The 22,206-nt window shown below is 36.2% G+C and overlaps 1 protein-coding gene across 1 annotated transcript in view; it reads right to left on the bottom strand.

The window, feature by feature from the left end:
* The window catches only part of PCNX (pecanex homolog (Drosophila)), a 39,847-nt gene extending 18,575 nt beyond the window's left edge, over nt 1–21,272 (bottom strand). The window contains exons 1-15 of the mRNA XM_008936570.1: nt 21,190–21,272; nt 19,429–19,486; nt 17,066–17,268; nt 15,883–16,036; nt 14,954–14,986; nt 13,742–13,913; nt 10,514–10,624; nt 9,940–10,031; nt 8,582–8,691; nt 7,089–7,194; nt 5,669–5,761; nt 4,063–4,213; nt 2,235–2,376; nt 583–760; nt 80–188 (exon numbers count right to left, since the gene is read on the bottom strand). Coding sequence (XP_008934818.1) covers nt 80–188; nt 583–760; nt 2,235–2,376; nt 4,063–4,213; nt 5,669–5,761; nt 7,089–7,194; nt 8,582–8,691; nt 9,940–10,031; nt 10,514–10,624; nt 13,742–13,913; nt 14,954–14,986; nt 15,883–16,036; nt 17,066–17,268; nt 19,429–19,486; nt 21,190–21,239 — 1,762 coding nt within the window. The 5' untranslated portion in view covers nt 21,240–21,272. The remainder of the gene's footprint in view (nt 1–79; nt 189–582; nt 761–2,234; nt 2,377–4,062; nt 4,214–5,668; nt 5,762–7,088; nt 7,195–8,581; nt 8,692–9,939; nt 10,032–10,513; nt 10,625–13,741; nt 13,914–14,953; nt 14,987–15,882; nt 16,037–17,065; nt 17,269–19,428; nt 19,487–21,189) is intronic.
* Nucleotides 21,273–22,206: the final 934 nt, after the last annotated feature.

The following is a 22,206-nucleotide window of genomic DNA, read 5'->3' as shown; positions in this document are numbered from 1 at the left end:
TGCATAGTCCATTAAAAAACAACATTTGGAAGTTATAAATACATGACTTGAGGAAAAGGTCCCCATTTTCAAAGGATACGTGGCACAGCAAAGGGCTGGGCAAAAGCATGGAAGGCAGATCCCCATGTGATCTGCCAGGGAGCAATGTAGGTATATACAAACCTCAATTTATAAAAGAGTAACCAAAGCTACAGGAAAAAAAAAAAAAATAAAAAAATTCAGTGAGTTGACTGAGAACACACTTTGCAGTACACAAGTAGCCTGAGGAATTTACTGGTCGCCCTAGAGTTCTTACTGGTCTACCAGAAGCCTTGAGACTTAAAAAAAGATGTAATAACAAAGCAAGTAAAATAGTAAAACAATGAAGTGCATAATAACAGGAACTCATGAAATGTTTCAGAAGTTATACGTGTCCTGAAGCACTTATGTTTGAGAAAGGAGAAGTCTTAGCTGTCTTATGGTATATTGATGACAGTACCAATAGGACTGACGATCTGGAGATTACCTATCAGTTAGAACTACCTGTTATCTGTTTTCCCTTTTGGATGACCTGAAACACCTAGAAATAGAGAGTTAAATTACCTTGCTGAAGAGTATGGACATGAAGAAGAGATCTAGCAGCATGGTCTCAGTAAAACTTTTGTAATCAAAAGTAAAGAAGAGCACTGTGAAAATAACAGTGACATACTGGCACGTTGGGCTACTGAATGATGAACGCAGTAACTTCAAGCCAGCTATTGTGATCATTAAAGCACCCAACCTGTATGAGAAATTCACACAAAACAGTTACTTATCTGCTGTCCAAAAGGGGTTTAAAGACCACATAAACAGTTGCTGTCATGCAATGCCAATCTCTTCAGGCTCAAGGTTTAGATTTAGGTTTGCTTTTGGACTACAGGAAAAAAAAAAAAAATTTTTGGGTTTTTTTTTTTTGTTTTTTTGTTTTTTTGGTTTTTTTTTTTTTTTTTTTTTTTTTGGTTGGTTGGTTTTTTTTGTTTTGGTTTTTTTAATGACAACTTCAGGTAATAACCTTTAAAAAAACCAATCTAAGTCTTTCCATCAGTATTCTTAAGCCAAACAATGTTCACGAATTAGCATTATTTGCAAGTCTTGCTTAGAAAAGAAAAAAAATCAGATGTGAAACATCCTTGTACTCTGAACAGAAACCTGGTCTTTAATTTAAGTGAACTGGAGAATTAAGATGAATATTGAGATGCAAAAAAGCTAGAAGTGCTCTAAGATTAATCAGTAAAAGGACAGAATGAACACTGGATTATCACCATTTCCTGCATGACTACACTGCTCCGGCTTATATGAAGGGAACCATAACTTAATGATAAACTTAATGATAGTCTTTTTCAGATCAAAGGGTTATAAAATAACAATGTAATAGCAACAGTCCTCCTAAAGGTCTTTTAGTGACAACAGTAATGAAACTCAAAGTAAAAACTTATTAGATCCAGAGATTATTAAACTTAAAAATACAACAACAAACCCACCCCCCCCAAAGTCCCATCCCATCCCTCAAATACATAGTCCATTTTATTTCAGATTTATTTTCTCTACAGCACTTCTGTTCTAAATCAATAGAACTTCAAATCCAAAAAAACAACCTGGTCACTGTTGTTGAAGACAAAAAATGCAGGGCCTATTACTGAACTCTCATTTGCTGAGACAGTCAGCTACACTGCTCGAGGGACTCTAAGGCTCAGTTTAAGAAGCAGAGTGCAATTCTGTCTCAATACAGATTATAATTTGGGGCTGGAAGGCCTAGGGAATTAATTCCTTGATGAGAGCAGAAAGCTGTAGAAGGGCTGCAAGCTGGCACATCAACTCAGACAATGTTAAAGACATCTTCCCTGACAAAATATCAGAATTTTCTTGCTGATCTTCAGAGTCTACAACATGACTATCTGAACTGCAAGTCTGAAGTAGTGACAATACATTCTGGTATCACACCACTAGATAGTTCTGAAGTCTTTACAGTACATGTTATGAATTGAATTGATTTATCTTTGTGTGGGTTCCTAGATTAACAATGTCATACTCCACTCAGTTTAAGTCTGCAAGGTGACTTGGTTCTATAAGAATTTTGAAATAACGAAAAAAACTTATTCTTTACCTTAGTTTTAAGGCAATGGCGTTAACTGCCTTCCCATCGAGGCCAGAACTCACCATTTGATTTCCCACCACATTAGACATACTGAAATTAGGCAACAGTCTTTTCTACTTACTCAGTATCCAGTTTCTTTGGGCTAGCAATATTCTTAGCGCTGCTACTAAGCTCATTGAGGACTATCAGTGGATAGATAACATTCTTCTCTACACAAAGGAGCCAAATGTGAAGTTTCTCAAACCACATAACGTGTGCAGCATCTGTCAAGATATTAACAAGAAGAAATAAGACTGTACTGTCAAATTCATCTCAGCTAACAGAAGATTCTTGATCCATGTAATTTGTGGAGACAAACACTACCTATATTCTCATATTGTGACTTTCAGTTTTAGCAACCAAAATAAAGAGAAGCTCGTTCTAAGCTTCTGTCCCTAGAAAGAGGAGTGTTTTGTACTGTTAAACTGTTAAACAGTTGTACTGTACATTTTGTACACAACAGCTTGCAACCTACTTGCTTACTACACAGGGCAGGAAGAACTGCACTGCCACCTCTTCAGTAATTTCAGTGTTCATACTGATGGAAGCTGTTTGACATTATACCTTTTATCCCATGCAAAAGGTTATTTTCCAACCATAGCTGACACAAATGATTTCTGGTTTACACCTCTACAACACAGAGTATATGTAACCTGCCAACACAAATATCTGATACTTAAGAACTTTTAGTAAACTTCTACAATAGTTGCAAAATATATAACAGGGTTTCTGTGTTTCAAATTAATGCAGATTAAGGTAAGGTAAAAACTTGTTTTACAAGGCAGTACAAATATAGGCTAGAAAAGCCTATGTCAGAAGTTCTGTTAAAAACTGTGCACACAAAGGATGCTGTTAAAATTACCACCCCTCTTCATTGTTACAAATGACTGCACAAGCCTAGATTAGCCCCAGCAAAAGCTGAAGCTCTGTTTCTACAACAGAAGCCACAAGGACAATTAGTCATTGACAAGGCATGAATTCTTTAATTTACAGAACTCAAACTGGGAGATGCTATAAACTTAAACCTAAAGGCAAAAACTGGACTTTCCCCTTCTTCCTCCAAATAGTTTGGCATCATGTAACAATTACTATTCATATTTATCCATCTTTACACTCAATCACTGAAAAAAGTCCACAATTTAGACACCAGTGTAAGACCACAGTGCATATCTGCTACAAAGGTAGGAAGTCTGCAAATCAGTTCTGGTAATTCCCTGTTCTTAGAGCAGCAGAATGCTCACTTCGTTTCACTGCTGTCTCACACCTTGAAAACTAACTGAAGAGAGTTAAAAAAAAAGCTTCAGTTGTTTCTAAGCAATTTTTGACAGAAATTTCTTAAGTCCGCTGTTAACAATAAAAGCATTCCAAGAGTGGAAACCCCATCATCTACCACTATAGTTATCCATACTGGGAAGCTGAGCAGTAGAACTAAATTCACATTTTCTGCAGCCTCCAGAGAAAGATTTCATGGAAACAAAGACTTAGCACAAGGTGAAAGTTAAGTGTCTATGGAAATCAACTAGCAAGACTGGTACCTAGGTGTGTTTTGCCATTTTCAGGCCACCTGCTCTACACTTTCTGTAGTTAAACATGTCAACAGCACCACTAAGAATCAAATCCATGACAAGATGAAATCTCTGACAGCATTCCCCATACCTAATCCTCTAAGATCTTTGAACATTTACTGTCTTGAAGAAACACCTAGTGAAACACTACCTTGATAAAAACTAATCAATTAGCAATCATTAGCACAAAATTTGCAACTTAAGATTTTTGAAGACTCCATTTTAACAGATCTACTCTGAGAATGTTAGCACATGAAATATATTACCATATAATTATACTATTAGGTAACACAAGTTATCAGCAGCTACAGTAAGTTGCCAAAAAGTGTCATGAATGATACTTACTTCGGACTTCAAACTGATAGTATTCCTTGGTTTTCAGCAGTGGGTGAGAAAAGCAATGCCAAGGAAGTTGCTTTCGGAGTTGAGGCAGAACATAATGGGTCACAAAGCCTACCGTACCCACCAATGCATAGAGGACATAACTTAAAATAGGCTAAAAAGAAGAAGAATTGAAGAAATTTAGGTTTGTGTTTTATAAACACTCATACACTAATTAATGTAATACCTTTTCCAGCATCTAGGCAGGTGCTCCTGCAATAGTAAGTTGGGAACAGATTTTGTCATAATTTGTATTACCAACTTTTAAGACTGAACAAGAAATGCTTGTGAATTAATCATTTCTAACCAATTTTCACTAAGTTGAGAAATATTTTTAGTAAGTACACCAATTTCCCTTTACAGTCCGTTGCTTCTGACCCATCTCCATTTCATTTTTTAAGTGGTAAAGCTATTATCCCCTAAAGGCTGAACCCAATTTACATTTTCATCAGCTGGATAAAAGGAGGTATAAGCATCAGGAAAAACAAATCATTAATCTTGTATTCTCTAGAGAAGAAGGTGAATAATAAGCCTCCCACCAAGACCAAAAGCTTTCACAGAAGTCACAGAATGTTACTCTATTAACATGGTATGAAGACTGGATTTCACAGTAATGCTTCCTATACTTTAACATTTCCTCTAAATTTCTAGATAAAATTAGGATTGTATTACTTTGTTATGAGCTCTGATCCAGGAATTCTGTGAAGCCTAAGCCTGTTGAGCTATACAACTGGTGATGAGCATACAGCCAAGTTTCTCAAACATGTGAGAAAACAACATCATGAAGGAGTGCTGAAGTCCAGCCATACAACAGAAGAGGTACTTTTCCTTAGGAAAAAAACTAGTACATTTGCTTAAGTAGGGCATTTTGCCTGAAAACTAGAAGCTACCTAAATGCAGACACTTTTTAAAAGTGGGAGGGCAAAATCCTTCAAAAATACATGCAGGAAACTTTCATTTACCTAACAGAAGGCTGTTCATAAGCTAACCAATGGTTCCATTACAGGAATGTCAAAATAAAAAAAAATCAATTAAGTTAAACTTTTTAGCCAAATGCTTTTACTTAAATTCAAGCACAAGATCTGGTCCCATGTCATCAAGTAGGATCATATGCACACATTAAAGTTGGGGTTTTCTAGCTGTCAGTCTAGCTAATATTACTGCTTCAGATATTTTAAGCTCCAAGGCTCTTGGAAGTCCTGTAAATAACCAGTTCAATAAAAATGCACCCCCCTCTACTATTGTCTACAAACAGCCATGCTAGCATGCACGTGCTGAGTGAACGTTCAGCCTCTTAATTTTTATGAATCAAACCTCCCAAACTTTTAACTGAGATGAAGGAAAAGAGGATGTTTTGTGTCAGAGACTAAAAATTTGCAATGTAAAAAGTAACAAGGAAGAATATTTTTTAATGATCTAGAACTGGAGTATGAAAAATCTTTGGTCACATGTTTGTCACACTATACTTAAAGACCATCTAAAACTAGTCAGAAGACCTAGTGCAATTGTTATATCACACTAGAGTATTTGGATATAGAAGACCAATGGCAAACACAATGGAACACCTTACCTGTAAAACTGTAAATACTGTACTGACATGAATTGCAAAATAGAGCACACCAATGACTATACACACGATCAGGTCAGACTGCAGTCGCTCACTCTAGGGAGTCAAAACAAAGTAATTTTAGAAAATGCCAGCTTTGGTTGTTCTCTTTGTATTCCTAATGCCCATCAGCAGTAGCATGGAAACTGATTATGATTTTCAAGTTACCAGAAATTTCACAAGAGAGATGTTGTAGCTAAGAGCCTTAGTTCTAAGAGTCCAGTTCTAGTAGCTAGGAGTTAAGTGGAAAGATGTATACCCAAAGTGAGGCAGGTGAAATTAATATACCAAATATATTCTCTCTTTTTCTGGACTGTGAGGGGATGTAATGAAAGAGCTGGAAAGGTCAACCAAATTTCACATGCATGATCTAAGAATTACTTGAACTATGGGGCAGTTAAGAGCTTTAGAAGACATCAACATCTGCCAAGACTGAGCTAAGGACCAGGCAGTATAGCCAGGCTCTTCAGCCTTTTTCCTTCCTCCTTTGCAGAAAGGTGAAGGGTGGGTTTGGAACAACCCTGTGGAATGAGTGTGAACTTTCCACTACCCTTAAAAAAAAAAAATTAAGACAAAACTGTTGATAATGGGCAAAAAAATATCAAAACAAGTAATGCCAGACTCAGTCACAAGGGGGCAATACACACTTAGGGCCACTACAACTCGAGGTCTTCAAGTTTAGATCTGCTCCCACCCTGTAAATACAGTGTTAATATTTACAGCCCAGAAAATCATTAAAGGATTAACTACTCCAAAATTGGCTAAATAATTACAGCAATTACTGCCTGAAGATCTTAACTACTTGGAATACAATTTCTTTTTTTAAATCACTAAGTCTGTTTTTTCAAAAAAGCAAAATATGTGCTAAAGTAAATGGAATAAGTCACTTAATAAGTCTGCTTTTTTTAAAAAACAAACAAACAAAAAACACCTAAGAAAAACCAACCACAAAAACCCCACACTACTTTCCATTCTTTTTATTTTCTGCTTCTGGAACAGTGAACAGAACTCTTGTTCACTGCTAATAAAAAATGAGTTAATATATTTCTGCCACCATTAACTCCTTTCCAATAACTTCTACACAAAAGTATCAATTATTAGTATTAATGTGAGCTAGAAGAAAATCCTCAGTCATACTTCACTCAATTCAGACTAGGGAATTCCAATTCTCTCATGTGCCTCCTTTTAAATAACTTCAGTTGCAATACAAGCATTATACTCCTAGTGTAGCACGTGTTCATCTGCAGAGCTAGAAGAAATGCTCTCATATCTGTTCTGATCAACACCATAGTAACAAGTGTTGTGAGCTGAGTAAGAGCCACATTGATGCTATACCAAAAGTAAATGCTTAAATTGAATTATTGTAATTTTAAAAAAAACTTACCACAGAATTTCTAAGCTTCTCAGGTAAAGGATCTTTGACTTCAGACAGAGGATCCTCAGGGTTTTTGTCTTCAGAATTAGGAAAAAATTTTGATTGCACTAAAGAGCTTAAAGACAAAAAAAGAAACCACTGAAAGGCATGTATTGTTCTATGTGGTCTTAAAATAAAGTCAGAAGTTCCATTATAAGTTGATTACAAGAAAGAATTTATCTTGCCATGTTAGTGCTTTCACATTGCTGAGCAAATTTCCAAAAGATGAGATCTCAAGTCTGTAAAGGAATTAGTTCTCTGGTTGCATACAATGCCCACTATTAAAGATAAGCTGCCAGATGTTGTTCAAAGAGCAGTTTCTCCAGTACCAACAGGAGTAACTGAACAAACAGTGAATTTTAAGTGGAGTTCTTAGTACTCATGAAACTAAATTTTACTTCATAAATAACTGAACAGAAGTGTGACTTGGTGCAATGTGGTCTATTTGTCAACATTGACTAGAAAACCAAGATTTTCTTGGTCTACTTCAAGCTTCAACTGTAACAACAACAACAAAAAAAAAACCTGTACTGCCATGATTCATTAATGAATTAGCCATGCTGACCAAACTACTAAATTCACAGCAGACCTTGCTGGTACTAAAGCCTAAAATAGTTATAGCTAAGCTTTTAGAAGACCACATGCAGCACAGCTAGCCATACCTAAGCATCTCACAAACCCCTTAATTGAGTGACTTTTTGTACAATACCCTATGTGGCACAGAAATAGGCACTGTTTCATTTTATGGACAGGAAGCTCACTATAGAATGAGCCCTACATCTTCAAAGGCAATTACATATTGAAATAAAATTCATTGATTAACTGTGCCACATCTGGCTGAAGAGGTGAATGTGCAGGTCAAACAAGCAGGCTTCAGTACTTGGAAAGAACAAAAAGACAGGTAACTAGGGAGAAGGACCTCATACCAACAGGGTAAAGTTACCTGAACTAAGAGTAACAGGACAAGGTTTAGTTGTCAACCCAAAGATAAATTCTTCCTTCTGTGTGAACACTCATGAATCATTAATCTTCCTGCTCACAGAAGGGGCCCCTCGCTATCTACCCCAGACTATTGCTTATCAAATTCATCCAACATTATGGCTAAATTTAAATCCAAGTTCAAGCTCTGCCTAACCCAGGTATGTGGACTGAGCCTCTATTGGCTATTCTATGGGAGGTGTTTCTCCTACTCGAACTACTTTGTTTTACACAGGTAATTATTAACTGAATCAGAAATAATCTCATTATCAGATCAATACTCCAACTTACAATAACACCATGAATGAATGTTTCCCCATGCTAGATGGGAACACTCATTGCCAAAACTACTGAACCAATACCATACTATTTTTGATAATGCTCTTGATTATCATTCAAACAGTACTAATATTGAACATTATTAAATAAAGTTCCCTTGCAACTTGCTTCTTCCTTAGGGAACAGACACAAGCTGAGTCACTTACAAAAGCACAGAAGGGTCACTACTTTGTCTGCTGAGATGATACGATATTGCCACTAACAAACCACAAAATATGGAGAAGAGAACTGGAATATGCTGCCCATCCCAAGAATCCTGGAAACAGAAATGAAATGTTAATAAAAAAAAGACAAAGTATGTAACACTTATCTAATACAAAAGAATTATGTATATCCTAGTAAGAGAAAGGAGAAAGTAAGTACAATTCCACAAAAATTAAACAGGACTTACAGTATAAAAATATTGTTCAGTATTTACCTATGTCTAACTGTAAATGAGAAACTCTAAACAGTGTACACCCCTTAAGCCTCCACCATCTTAATCACTCAGTCATCAGTTTTCATAACCCTTATGAAGAATTTCCTGCATTCCTTGAGAAGCCAGGTTCCTGGGAGTCGCATTTAGTCACTTCTTAATTTTGAAAGTAAAGTATGTTTTTACTCAGATTTGGCTTTTTCTAATATGCTGACTTCAGATTAAACCCGTGGTTTTATTTTTGTTTTCATGATCTGTGATTCTTTGCTAAAGCTTGTTTATCTTGAACAGATGTTTTTACCAAAGGCAAATGAGACCAATGTACAAATTCACAGAAAGCTAATGATGTTCTGTGGGTGATGGCATCATGGGAGTATTTCCTTTAGCAACTTTTTACTCTGGGACAGGATGGTAAAAAAAAACAGTTAGCTCTTGAGTTGGAAGGCACACATAACACAATTAATTGCAGACACAGGATTTGATTGACACACCTGAATCCAACAAGCAGAACCAACACCCCAACTGTTTTCAAATAAAATGTCATTTCCAGTAAGGAAAAGCTGTTGGTTTTGGAGGAGGTTTTCTCCTCCTCCCTTTGCCAGTAAACTCCTACCTTTTTAGATAGGCACATATCTTCACTTTCACACTACAAACTATTTCCTGGTTTCTTTTCAAGTACAGATTAATTTGAAAAGACTATTTCTGGTTTGCAGCACTGTAAAAATACTCCCATGAACCATTCTGAGAGATCAAACCCATACATGGAGGCTGTGCCAGAAGCAAGCCACCTACACAATTTTTTCCAAGAATCAATGTAGAATGGACTGGACTGTAAGGGTCACATCTTTTAAGCCAAAAAAATAGCCTTTTAGCGGAGGCACAAATTATACACTTTTTAAGGCAAAAAATCTGCTTTGTTCCTGCATTGTATCTTCTTTATTGACATCACAGCTGAGCAAGTATAGAACCCCACACCAAATCAGATTAATGCTTCTAATTCACTTTCTGCATATTTAAATATCTAAGAAACAAGGAAGCAGAGAATAAAACCAAAACATCAATGTATGTTGTGTCTCAAATTTTGCTCACCTTCAGGGCACCATAGCACAGTCCATACAACAATGCTACTGCCACAATACTACAGATAAAACTGTAAAGTGCTGCAAGCAGGCTTGTGGTAGCTGAGTATCATAGAAAAGAAAGAAAAAATTAAACAATGTCATATAATTTGATTAGAATAAGAAAGTACTTCATATTAAGGAAGGTACCAGACCACTAGTTGCAACACCCCTCTATTAAAAAAAAAACACCTGCATCAACTACTTGTATTTTCCCCTACAAATTTTTTTTAAAAGCAATTTCTGTGGTTCTATTCACCTCCCTACTTATTCAACAGCATTACCATGGGAATGGCTGAAAACTGCACCAGAAATCGGTTGAGAAAGAAAGATACTTTTTGACAGATTTACTAGGACGGAAATTCTATTTCCCAGTAATTAATCAGAAGACATTTAGCCTTTCTAAAAAAAAACAGTGTCCTATGTTTATAATGCAGGGATTTAAATAGTGCCATCACTGAACTTTTTACAACAGCCTACTAACTGGATGGCTGCTCCTAGTCTGATACTCTTGACGCTGACAAAAATAAAGTCCCAACACTTACCATTGCCACCAAAAACATGAATATCCAGCTGTTCACAGAGATACATCACAAATGTATTCACTTGAGGCAGAAGACCAATGAAGAACACTATAGGGAAACATAGTGTAAACACTACAGAAAAAAAAAGAAAGTTGAAAAAGCAGTGAATATGAGAAATACAGTACAGTAACATACTCTTTAGTCTGTGTTCTAGGGTATCACACACATCATTTAACTCAACATCACTGAAGTATTTCTACTATTGTTTCTGAGGAAAACATCCATTATGTAAATCTCAACTTCAGTGACTCAGAACTGACTGAATACATAGTATGGTTCTACACAGACCAGTCAGAAGACTTCTTGTACTTCAGTTTTAGTTGCTGTAGAAATGGACACAGGCCAATTCAGGCTTTCCATTTTTATTTAGCAAAGACCAGCCAAGAGTGTTTACAGATTAGGAGATTTCTAAGTTTTCACTCCTTGTAAATGAGGCTTATCCGAGCCTGTCTGGAGTTACAGGAGCAAGTAACACCAGCCACACTGACGTAAGAGAGGCCAAGCATTTCACCTCTGGGTGTTCTGCCACTAATAACATCTGACAATTTTACTCATTTTCCCACACCACTTCTGAGAAGTTCTGATCCTAAATGACTTGACTATTTTTAAAATTAAAATTACTAACTGTATGAATGACTAAAACTTCTGCAAGTTACAGGACTTAAGAATGCCAAGATAAACAAATGTCACTTAATTTTAATAGAGAATGGTACGTCCCAATGTGCACATAACATTTACATTCTATCTTAAGGAATAAAAGATTCTGAAATAGCAGTCTTTTACACAACTGTTCAGTAGTTCAGATACAATTCACAAGCAGCAGCCTAACACAAGTTCTAGGTTCTGAGGGAGAGAAAACTCAACCCATGAAAATAACCCTAGCAGAAAATCTGACAGTTTAGAGAGTATTGAAAACAATTACAAAATACAAATTGTATATTCCCAGATCTAAAGAGTAGTGAAGCAAAAAGGCAACATTTCTAATGGCTTTAAGTCTGTAACAGAATGACTGTCTAATGGGGACCATCTAGGTTAAAACTGAAAATAATTGTTATACATGTGCAGCAGATTTAGACCAGCTGATCAAGTCCACTACATAGGGCAGAAAAATTAAAAAAAAAAAAGTATCAGTCCTCACAGGTCTGTTGGCAAGGACACAGCAATTATGTTATCTAAAGAAAGTTTGCCTTGCCCTGCACCTGTGTTGTTCCAGTATCTATGCCTGGGAATGGGAAAAAAATAGCAGCTGAGATTTTTCCTTTGTGCTAACAAAGTGTGTTTGTGAGAGGCCGACTTGCTTGGCAATACAAAGAGCTTTTTGAAACAGTGTTCCAGCAACATTAAAAGCTGCTCCAAAGGCCAGGGTGTGCATGTGTGAGGGGGCAGCAGGGGGAGGTTTTTATGTTGGTTTATTTTCTTTAAAAAGTGCGAGCTGTTCTGTCGATCTGATTTCTTATTGGTAGAACTGCTAAGAAATAGAAACTACATAAGCTGGTGTGAGACACCTGAGAAGAGGAAAAACAATGATCAAAAAGTGTTCAGAATTCTTGAACTAAGAAGTTTAACAGCTAATCCCAAAATGGACACAGCCTAGAGAAGATGACAGCACATCTTTTTAAAACTGGAAAAGATTAAGTACTTTTAAAAAGTAGGTTGCTTTCACAATGCAACATACCACCTCCATAAGCATTTATGGATTACTCTGGGGGATATGTGTGCACCTTATGGCAATGACTCAAGGTAAGAAAAGACTTCCAAAATTGGCAGGGCATAAACAAGGTGAAAGGAAGCTAGTTTTGTATCCTGCATGACTCAAAAGTATCTGCTGTCCTAACTTCTTTTTCCATCACAGACACAGAATGAAGTATGCCAGTGCATGAGTACAGCCATAGGATCTGTAGAAAGGCATCTCTGGAAATGCCTGGACAATACTCTGTTCATAAATAAGTGGCTTGGGCCTCCCTCCCACTGGTCATTTAGATTTAAATAAAACATTTACTAGCAGGAAGTCAAAAAAGTAAACAGTATGAAATGTTAAATTCAGGATGTTTCTTAAAATCCAATAAAACCTAATTCCAAAAATGCACAAATCAGTAATAAAGTCAAATCCAAAATAAAATTTAGAAAAGGAATCAAAATGAAGACCAATTTTTTTTATTTTTACTTGGACAGAAGACTGCCCAAGAACTGGAGGCATGCAGTCATAACATTTAATTGCTGTAGTCTTTCATGCACAAATATTTTGGTACAAGTTAAAAGCAAGTGTGTTCAATTTAGGTGAATTCCTACAGATTTTCTTCTCCCTTCAAAGAGGCAATTTAGAGAAGATCATCCAAATAACTTTGCTCCATTAAAGAATATGCAAGGAGTTCCCATAATAAAGTAGCCTTTGAATATTCTCTCCTTTCTGTGGGCTCTGCCTGACATTATATAGTTGTTACTGTTTTCAATAAATTTTCTAAGTAAACAGAGGAAAGGTTTGCTGTTTCTCAGGGGTTGCTTTGTTTGGGGGTGCTTTTATTTGATTTTTTTTTTGGGGGGGGAAAGTGTATGTTAAATGCCAACAACATAGTGAATGCACAGTGCTGCTCTGAATACAATGAAAGTACCTCATACAGCTCAAAATTATATTTTTTCTATTGTTAATAAGGCTGTTTTGAGAGGAGACATTAAATAAGATTTAATCTGTCTATAATGTTCTTAAAAATTGTGACTGTACTGTTCTACCTAATTACTAGACACTGATAACCTGATTTAAAAGAACTCCTACTTATTTGCCACAAGTCTCTCTAGAAGAGAGTCCAAATCAAAATGTTTAACTACTGAGTATCTAGGTCCAAGCACAGGTCAGCATGTTGAAGCCCAAGTTAAGAAGAAAGAACAGAAGGCTCAGGGATCAGGACCAAGATACTAGGTAATTAAAAAGATAAATTTTTTTTTTTTTCTTATGACACTACAGTAGTTGATATCTCTGCAGTTTGTTACAACAAAGTTAAAGAGAAGGAGAAATTTTGCCATAAATTTCAGGAAAGCTAAAACTACTCTTTCCAAAGAAAACTAAATGAACTGTATTTAGAAGGTAATGTTGCAACAGTGTCATAAGATGCAGAGTGGAAAAAAAGTCTTCTACTGTGATGAAGCAAACCATTCAAATCCATAAAAAAAAAAAAAAAAAATAAAATTACTCACCTATAACTAAGTCCCTGGCTGACAGCAGCAGCAATGGGTTGGTGAAAGCCATTCCATACAACCTGAATCTTGTTGTAGATATGTTTCTGCTGCCATAATCCAACAGCCAAATAAGACCACAACATAAACAGAAATATACAGGCCTACTATAGGCTATGATACGATTATGACCCTGTTTTAAACAGAAAGAGCAACAAAAACACATTATTAGCAGAAAAAGCACTTGTTGCTGTTCTGTTACAGATAATTTCAGAACCAAAATTAATCGTCGTTCATTAATTCATGTCCTGTCACCTCAGCACATCCTTAAGTTTTGTTCATAAAATCCTTGATGCAATGCCTTGCAGTGATAGGTCTTTTTTTTGTGGCTTTGATAACACAACTGTTAAGATCAGGTTACACTAAGCTGTACTTATCCTGATCCTCCACTAAGTTTTAAAGTATGTTTCTTGCAATACTAAATGTCAGAGACACTCTGGCTAGGCTTCATAAGCAAGAGAAGATATATTAATTTTGATGAAAAATCAATTAGTTTATTACTCAGATACTGCTCCTACTGGAAAAAAAAAAACTGTATTTGCATGTTCAGTAAAACATACAATTTATTACTTAAAATGATGTGAATTACTTGATTCAGAAGAAAAATGCTTTCTCGTATCTTATTTAGGACATAAAAATATTTTGTCTTGGCAAGCTAGCAGATGCATAGTAGAACAAACATATTGTGCAACAGGAGCACATGAGCATTTCCATGCTCAAATGTTAATGCTCATTAGAGCATTGCATGCTCAGCTTAAGAGGGAGGAAAAAAAAAGCCTGTGTGCATCCTAGGACAACTGACTGATCTACAAGACCAGAATAGACCATCAAAGCCGTGTCAGTTCATACCAGCATAGCAAATTACAACATTAAAAATACTTTTCAGTAGACTTACTGGAATACTAAATAGTCATCAAAAAAAAACTTAGGATGTGGCTCTATAGCAACAGTTAGTCTTAGAAGAGGGAGGACATGAACTGCTAAATATGAACAATGCATAGGAGGGCAAATAGTACCAGTTCCCTTCTCACACATTAATACAACATAAACCTCCTGTGCCTTATAAGGTGGTACATAAGAGATATATCCAAAAAGATAAAACCAAAAAGATCAGTTCTCTGTGGGTGTTCTACATCTGCAGGGTTGGCACAGTGGCATGTGTCCATGACTTACGTGTCGGGGGGAAGAAGAATCTGGTTGAACGCTCTGAAATCAAGATGGAAAGAGGAAAGTTACCAAGTCTACAGGTAAGTGTGTTTACCTCTCCCCCACCTCCTCCTTGATTCAAGTTCTCTTCATATCTACAATCAACTTTTTAACTGTCAAGCCACTCTACAGCCTTTAAAGAGCACAATGTATGAAACCATAAAATTGCTTCAAAGAGTAGATGTGTGTAGCCAGAGTTTTAAAAAACAAAACATCTCATTTTCAGAAATTCTGCTTTGTTCGATTCAAGTTCTCTTCATATCTACAATCAACTTTTTAACTGTCAAGCCACTCTACAGCCTTTAAAGAGCACAATGTATGAAACCATAAAATTGCTTCAAAGAGCAGATGTGTGTAGCCAAAGTTTTAAAAAACAAAACATTTTCAGAAATTCTGCTTTGTTTAAAAAAAAAAAAACCAAACGAAATGCACTTTAATTTTAAATCTAGTTTCCACCCTGATGCTTTAGCCATAAGGAAATCATTCTTAAATTAAAAATATCATTAACATTTATCTAACGGAAACTGAGACTCTGCTTTAAAATATGCTTAGATATAACTGCTTAATATGAATATATTAAGTTGCATCCACTAAAAGAAAAAAAACCACTTCAGGTTTAGTTTGTGGGCTGTTCTCAGCAAGAACGAATGTGCTTTTTGGGGAAACAAAGTACATGAGAACAACAAATAAAGGACTATTTAACAACTGTATGCAGAGCCATTCTAGTGAAGTGACCTTGTACCGCCATCTATCAAACTTTCCACCAAGCTGAAGTTTACTCATTCCTTTTTAAACAATAAACATGCAATCTCGTCCTTAAAGCTCTAACCAACTTGCAACACCCACCTAAAGCTATTTCTATTGTTTATAAAAAGTGAAGATAGAAATTAAAATACCTTCAACAGCGAGTACTGACAACTGGCTATTACCAGGCAGAACTGGAAGACCCAAATATCCTTGAAAAAGCCCTCTATAAGAAGTACAGAGCCCAGAAATGCAACTAGAATAGCTAGGATGACAGCTAAGACGTTTTCAAGGATCTCACGATTCCTGGGAGAGAAAAAAGAAAAGAAAGAGAGACCAAATTTAGAGCTTAACTGTCTAGTAAAAGCTGCAAAGGAATAGCTGAGGTCAGAAATCAACAAGAATTATGGTACTGGTAGCAAAGTGGCTAAGAATAGATTTCAGCTTGCATAGACCATAGTAGTACACTGGCTTTCAGCAAAGCCAGAAGCTACCAGGATTTCAGTGATAGCTGAAAGCAATTATCATCTTCTGGAACTGAACTTTAAACAGCAGAAGATAACTTCAGCAATAATCCAAATACTCAACCAAAGGCATGTTCTGTAACAAGTCTATATTTAAGGTCCACGAAGGATGATTACAAGCCTGTGAAAAATATATGCATGATAGCTTATCTGTATGTAATCTGTCATTCCTGATTTTGTAATGAAGGGACTAAAAACACTCTTGCTTGTCTAAGTTTGGCCAAGTGGAATAAAAAGAATTCTGTAACAGGAACAGAATTAATAGCATTTCTGCTTGGACAGAATAACTACCATGTTGTTTATCTCAAGGAAGCTCATTACCAAAACTCAAATACTCTATATATTCCAAATGCTGGTAACTGGAGGGTCACCCTTCTTTTATTCCACTAGGTAAATGCAGAAGGGACAACAGGTTACAGTATGAGATAACCCTTTGGAAAAATACTTTGCAACAGCAGTTAAGTTCTCTCTACCTCCTGAAATAATCTAAGTGTATGAGAGGTTCCAGACTCTTTCAATTATTTTTTGGAGGTCATTTTCTAGCTCTAAAGATTAGCAACAACTCTTTTTGACCATGCAAATATGTTATCACCCCACTCACAAAATGAGGCATTGTTTTCTCCTCTTTTGAGCACTGCTGGAGAAAAATGGAGAGTACCCTCCATTACTTTAGAGGAACTGGATTTTGGATTATTCTTTCAACTTTCACAGTACAGTAAATAAGTAAAGTTCTGTAAGGATCACTCTAATTACTCACAGTTTAGTTACTATTTTTACATCTTTAAAGTGTTGTAACATACAAGGATCTCACCTATCAAATAAAGCCAGAAGAGTTAATCTATCAAAACTGATGCTAATCCAAAGCTTGGGCAGGATCCAAAAGCGATAGTACTGCTTGACTTTTTGAGCTGCTTCCTCTTGAGGTTGCATGTGGTCCTGAAGGTCAGGGCTCAGGTCAATATCTTGCTGCTCCAGCAGATCCGTGTCCATGGTTAGCAGCCTGTTCAACCTGATCTGAGGAAGAGAAAGCTAAAAGAAAGTCAGTATTAACAAAAGATCATTTTTATTATACCACTATATTCTACTGAAAAGTGCTTTGGTGTAAATGGATACAATTATTTACTTTCACTTTTGAGAACTTGTATGTTAAACAGTGTCAGTTCTCAGGCTTCTGCTTTTCCTGTCATGGCAAATAAATAGCACCAGCTTTAATATTAGTTTGCACACAGCACAACAGTTTGGTATTTTAGCATATGCCTTATTTCAAAGGTCTTCTGAGAACATTATCCCATTTGCTCTGAAAACTTCAAATTTGAAGACAAGTAAACTGATACACTAACAGGGCTAATGTATGCTACAAGAATAATCCAATCCTGAACTTAAATAATATCCCACACATTTCTTCCAAGCAGCTAATCTGCATGCACACTCATGCCAAATGGTTGGGTTTGCATGACAAAGCAACATATGCGTGCATCAGTCCTCAAATTCTAACTCACTACATTCCAAATACACTCATAAGCAAGCTAAAGAAAAGCCTTCCCTTAACTAGTCAAGCACTACTTACAACTGACTGTATTTCTCACTTATTTTGTACTCTGTCACTCTACAGTTCCCTTGAAATCACAGTAATACCAACAACCATAAAAAGCAGTTAAGGAGAGTTCTCAGAAGATTACAAAGTTACTGTAGGATGTATGTGTTGTCTAACCCACTTTATAAATTTAATTAACAGGCCAAGAAACATCTAAATGCACTGCTCTTTAAACAGTATTATTAAAATGTCATTTAATGAAAAATCTTCACAATCTTTTAAGTCAAAGAATAAAATTTAAGTACTCATGTCATCTTTAAGTGTCAAAATGTAAGGCTTTTGTGGTTGGGTTTTTTGGTGGGGCTAGGTGGTACTTAACCCTAAAGCTTAACACTTGATTTCTCTCTTTTTGAAAGTTGTTTTCATGCTTCCTTAAAGCATCACTGTACTGTAACTACGCTCAGCCAGGTTTTCCTTCCCAGAAAAATATTAATAAAAACAACAAGCAGGAACACTACCTTTCTAAAGACTTAATAAAAATACAAAGCCCACTAAGATAGGCTGTGTCAGAAAACAGATGTTCTTATAACAATTTTTTTAAAAACCTTTTTTCTTATAAGGTAGACACACCATGAATCTATCATTAATGTTAAGTTGAATTGTCCCTTTAGGCACACTTGCCAAGATTTTACAAATGTGTTTGCCTTAAATGGAACCATTCCCTCCAGCAGGACCACTGTGGCCAATCAACAGCACAGATAACACAGTCTCTTTTTTAAAGGCTGCATTTTCGAGGGGAGCGGTGGAGCACAAAGCAAGTTCCTCTAGCAGATACCATGTTTGAAGAGCACACTCCTGATCCAAGGCATGGTCAGGTAAAGGGAAGTCTCTTGCTCCTCTGCCAAATGTTGAATACGTATCTCATTTTCCCCTCTTGATTAGGTCATTAGGTCCTTCACTACACTTTACTTTGGTTTCCTAGCTTAAGAATCAACCTTCAGAATCGTGGCCATCTGCACTGCTTCATGACACAGCAATACAAGACTAGAGGATTACGAGTACAGAGATATCTGGATTTAACAGCAATCTAAAAGGCTTGAGATCACAAAACTATGTAATTCTAAAGCTATTTATGGTATGAAACAGTGTAAGCATCTGCCTTTTTTTCCCCCAGTCACTCCTTGCATATGAATTGAAATGTTAGACAGCAGATTCCAATGACAAGTTTTTAAATCCCTTTCAAGGGAACTACTGAAGTTTCTCTTTGTCAGAACATGAAATTTATTCTTTCTGCTGCCTCATAACGCACAGAGGGAGAAATTCTGTCTGAGTTGTCCAGTCACCTCCAGAAACCTTTACACAGCATCTCAGAACATCCAATTTCCATGTGATTTAGAAAATCATTATGCTTTAGATCAGAGCAAACCACTTATGTTGAAATTTTTAAGTGCTACACAAAAAGATGAATTTGTATATATACACAAAGACATTGCAACAATATATAAGTATTTTATCTTCATTTAAACCCAAAGGAAAAGTCCAAAGCAAAGAGCTACCCCATAGGATGATTAATCAGTGCTATAAAATTGGAAAGTGTTCTGATTTTTTGCATGCTTTAAAAACAAATAAGACAGACTTACTAGATCATGTGGATAAAAGCGAACTGAGGTAGAACTCGATACGTGAGAGTCCGTGTCACTATAAGAACAGGGGAAAGACTTTATATTATAAATTATCATTTCAACAGGCTGCTCTGATTTTCTAGTGTCCCAAACTAATTTTGACTCCTTGCAAGTTTTATCTAAAAATAATCTTTTAAGGTTTTTCCTTTGATCATGTATTTTAAATACAAATATCCACTTAGTAGTGTGTATTTCCATAAATTCTGCAGCTATAGTAAATGAGATTTTTTACCCTCGCCCTCGGTATAACTTTTTTCAACACCTAGTCCCTAAATTGTCTAAACAAGGATTACTATAGTAGTTATTCCACCTGAAAAAACCAAGACTTTTATAAGCTGTTAGCTACTGATGTGTAAATACCCATCACATCTCTAAAGGAGTGCAGAGTCCACTGTGTGTTCAGAGTTTGTTAATTGTATACTGTTTTTACCAAGGTCCCCAAAGTGCCAAAAATAGTACATATTTACCACAAGTATATTGAGTTACTTAAATTGCTTTTGAAAAACTTCATTTCAAATAAACTTAACCCTCTGCTAAGAAGAGCAAAATTACTTTGCAATTTCCATTCATTAGATATGAGGAGAAATTTCTCTTACTGTATGAGAGTCCATATCCAACCACTGCTTTTTCCCCAATTTTGGATAGCTTTTGGATGTTTGTTTTCTATGTAAATCACATGGCTGTAAGACTTGTATCAAATTTATGCAACTTTCCTTCAGTTCCTTGCCTTAAGATAAAAACATTCTTTGTTATTAATTTTACTTCACTGAAACCCAAGTATTCTCTAAAGCTGAGATCTGATGATTTGGGTGTGGCCAGCTTGTTCCTTCCATTAGCACATAAAACTTCTTAAGAGCAGCCATCAGCAAAGCCATTGCATCTGGAACATGCAAGCAGTAGAGGCAGGCATCTGCAGCTTTGTGCAAGGAATACAGAACTTCTTGTCAAAGTTCAGCTCTACAAAAGGCACTTGCACACTTTTACAAGGAAGATCTGAAGATGGGAGCTTTTCTGTCCATTACTCTGTAAATCCAAGAGCTATTCCAGCTACACGTGGTGGGAATTTGTAGCATTCGGCATGATGCAATAGCTTCAGAGCAGTTCTATGTAATGAAGTGGACTGAGGGGGGTAAGGGAGGTTTTGGGTGGTTCTTTTTTCTGCCTCCCATTCCTTCAGAGAAAGAAAGGGCATCTTTCCAACAGCAGATGAACTTTCCAGTATGTAGCTGGCTATTTCAGCTCTAAGTCAAATTTTAATCTCAGGCATGTTAACACTTCCACGTATTGTTTCATGCCATCTATGAACTTGAGAAAAAAAATTTATCAGTTTACATTTGCTTCACAATTGGAAGTTCATTTTTAAGTTAACTAATAGGCATCATGGTCAACAGCCACCTACTTTCCCAAAACCTAGATTAAGTTCTTTAAGAAAGGCTTTTGATAAGCCAACCAAAAATGCAACTGCTGAATCCTCAAGTCTGCATATTTATTACTTAAGCTAATAGTATTCTTAATATTCTGAGATTTAAGTGGAGAAGATTATTTATGCAGTTAGTGTCATCTTCTAACAATCACTTAGGTTTCAAAAGTAAAAGTATAAAGATAATATTTGATATTTATTTTTTTGTACTACATACTAAATAACCTATTAAAACTAAAATCAAAGACTTTGTTGCAGCAAGACAAGAATCATCACTCTTGACTGGCCTTCACACACACCAGATGTTGGATGCTCTTCTTGCAGCTGGCTCAAAGTTCACAAGTGACATCTCGCAGCCCCCTGTCTCGTAGAGCGTAGAACTGAACTTACCTATTAAAGAGAAGGTCGAAAGCTGGTCAAAATTACATCATGTTTCATCCCACTGGCACTAGTTCCTATTCATTAACTTACTGCTGAGATCAATTTAGACATCTAGATTTACATCAGTGTCAAAATATAAAATGACTACACATTAACGTGTCACCAGACAAGACATTAGCTACTCAGACCTCGTTCATACCATTTTATATGACATGTATACAGTAAATAGCAATACCAAATTAAACTTTAATAGTTTGTATTTACAAGATGTCACTGTTAACACAACAGAAGTACAATGTAAGCCTCCCCCCTTTAAAGAATAACCAGGCAAACAACTTGCAATGCCAGCTCCTTCAGCTCTTTCCCACCCCCAGCAGAACAATCCGTAAATCATTTGCAATCAGCATTTAAGACTCATTTCATTCAGCTAAGGCAGAGATTCCTCCAGTGTCCTGCATAAAATGCTTTTGCAAGGCACGTGTCTATTTGAAAAGAAACACAAAGAGTAAAAGAAGGGGCCAGAGATGCTTCATAAATTCTACCTCTAGAAAAACTAAGAAAGGAATGACAGGCAGAGATTTATTCTACAAGCCAGAAACAAATGCTTCAGTGTAAGAACAGAAGACTGCAAACTGACTTCTCAGACAAGCCATTTGGAGTTACTGGAACTCTACAACCACAATTTCCTAAAGCTATTAAAACTTTCTGAATTAACAATTTAGCTATTGCTAAATATATAATAAACAGAAAGTAGCTGGAATCTGTATCTCCACTGATAAGTCACATTACTCACAATATGATGTTTCTACAGTGCCTTCTCCCACAATAGGCTGTCAGAGACAAGTGCTGTCATTTCCCCTGAAGGCCAGGCTCAATATATTGCACCTCTGAATGCAGGAAGCTGATTCTGAAATTGTGACCTCATATCAAGTGTT

This window comes from Merops nubicus, unplaced genomic scaffold, assembly GCF_000691845.1.
Source record: "Merops nubicus isolate BGI_N331 unplaced genomic scaffold, ASM69184v1 scaffold15613, whole genome shotgun sequence".
Taxonomy (NCBI): Eukaryota; Metazoa; Chordata; class Aves; order Coraciiformes; family Meropidae; genus Merops; species Merops nubicus.
This window is presented reverse-complemented; position numbering and strand designations above follow the sequence as displayed.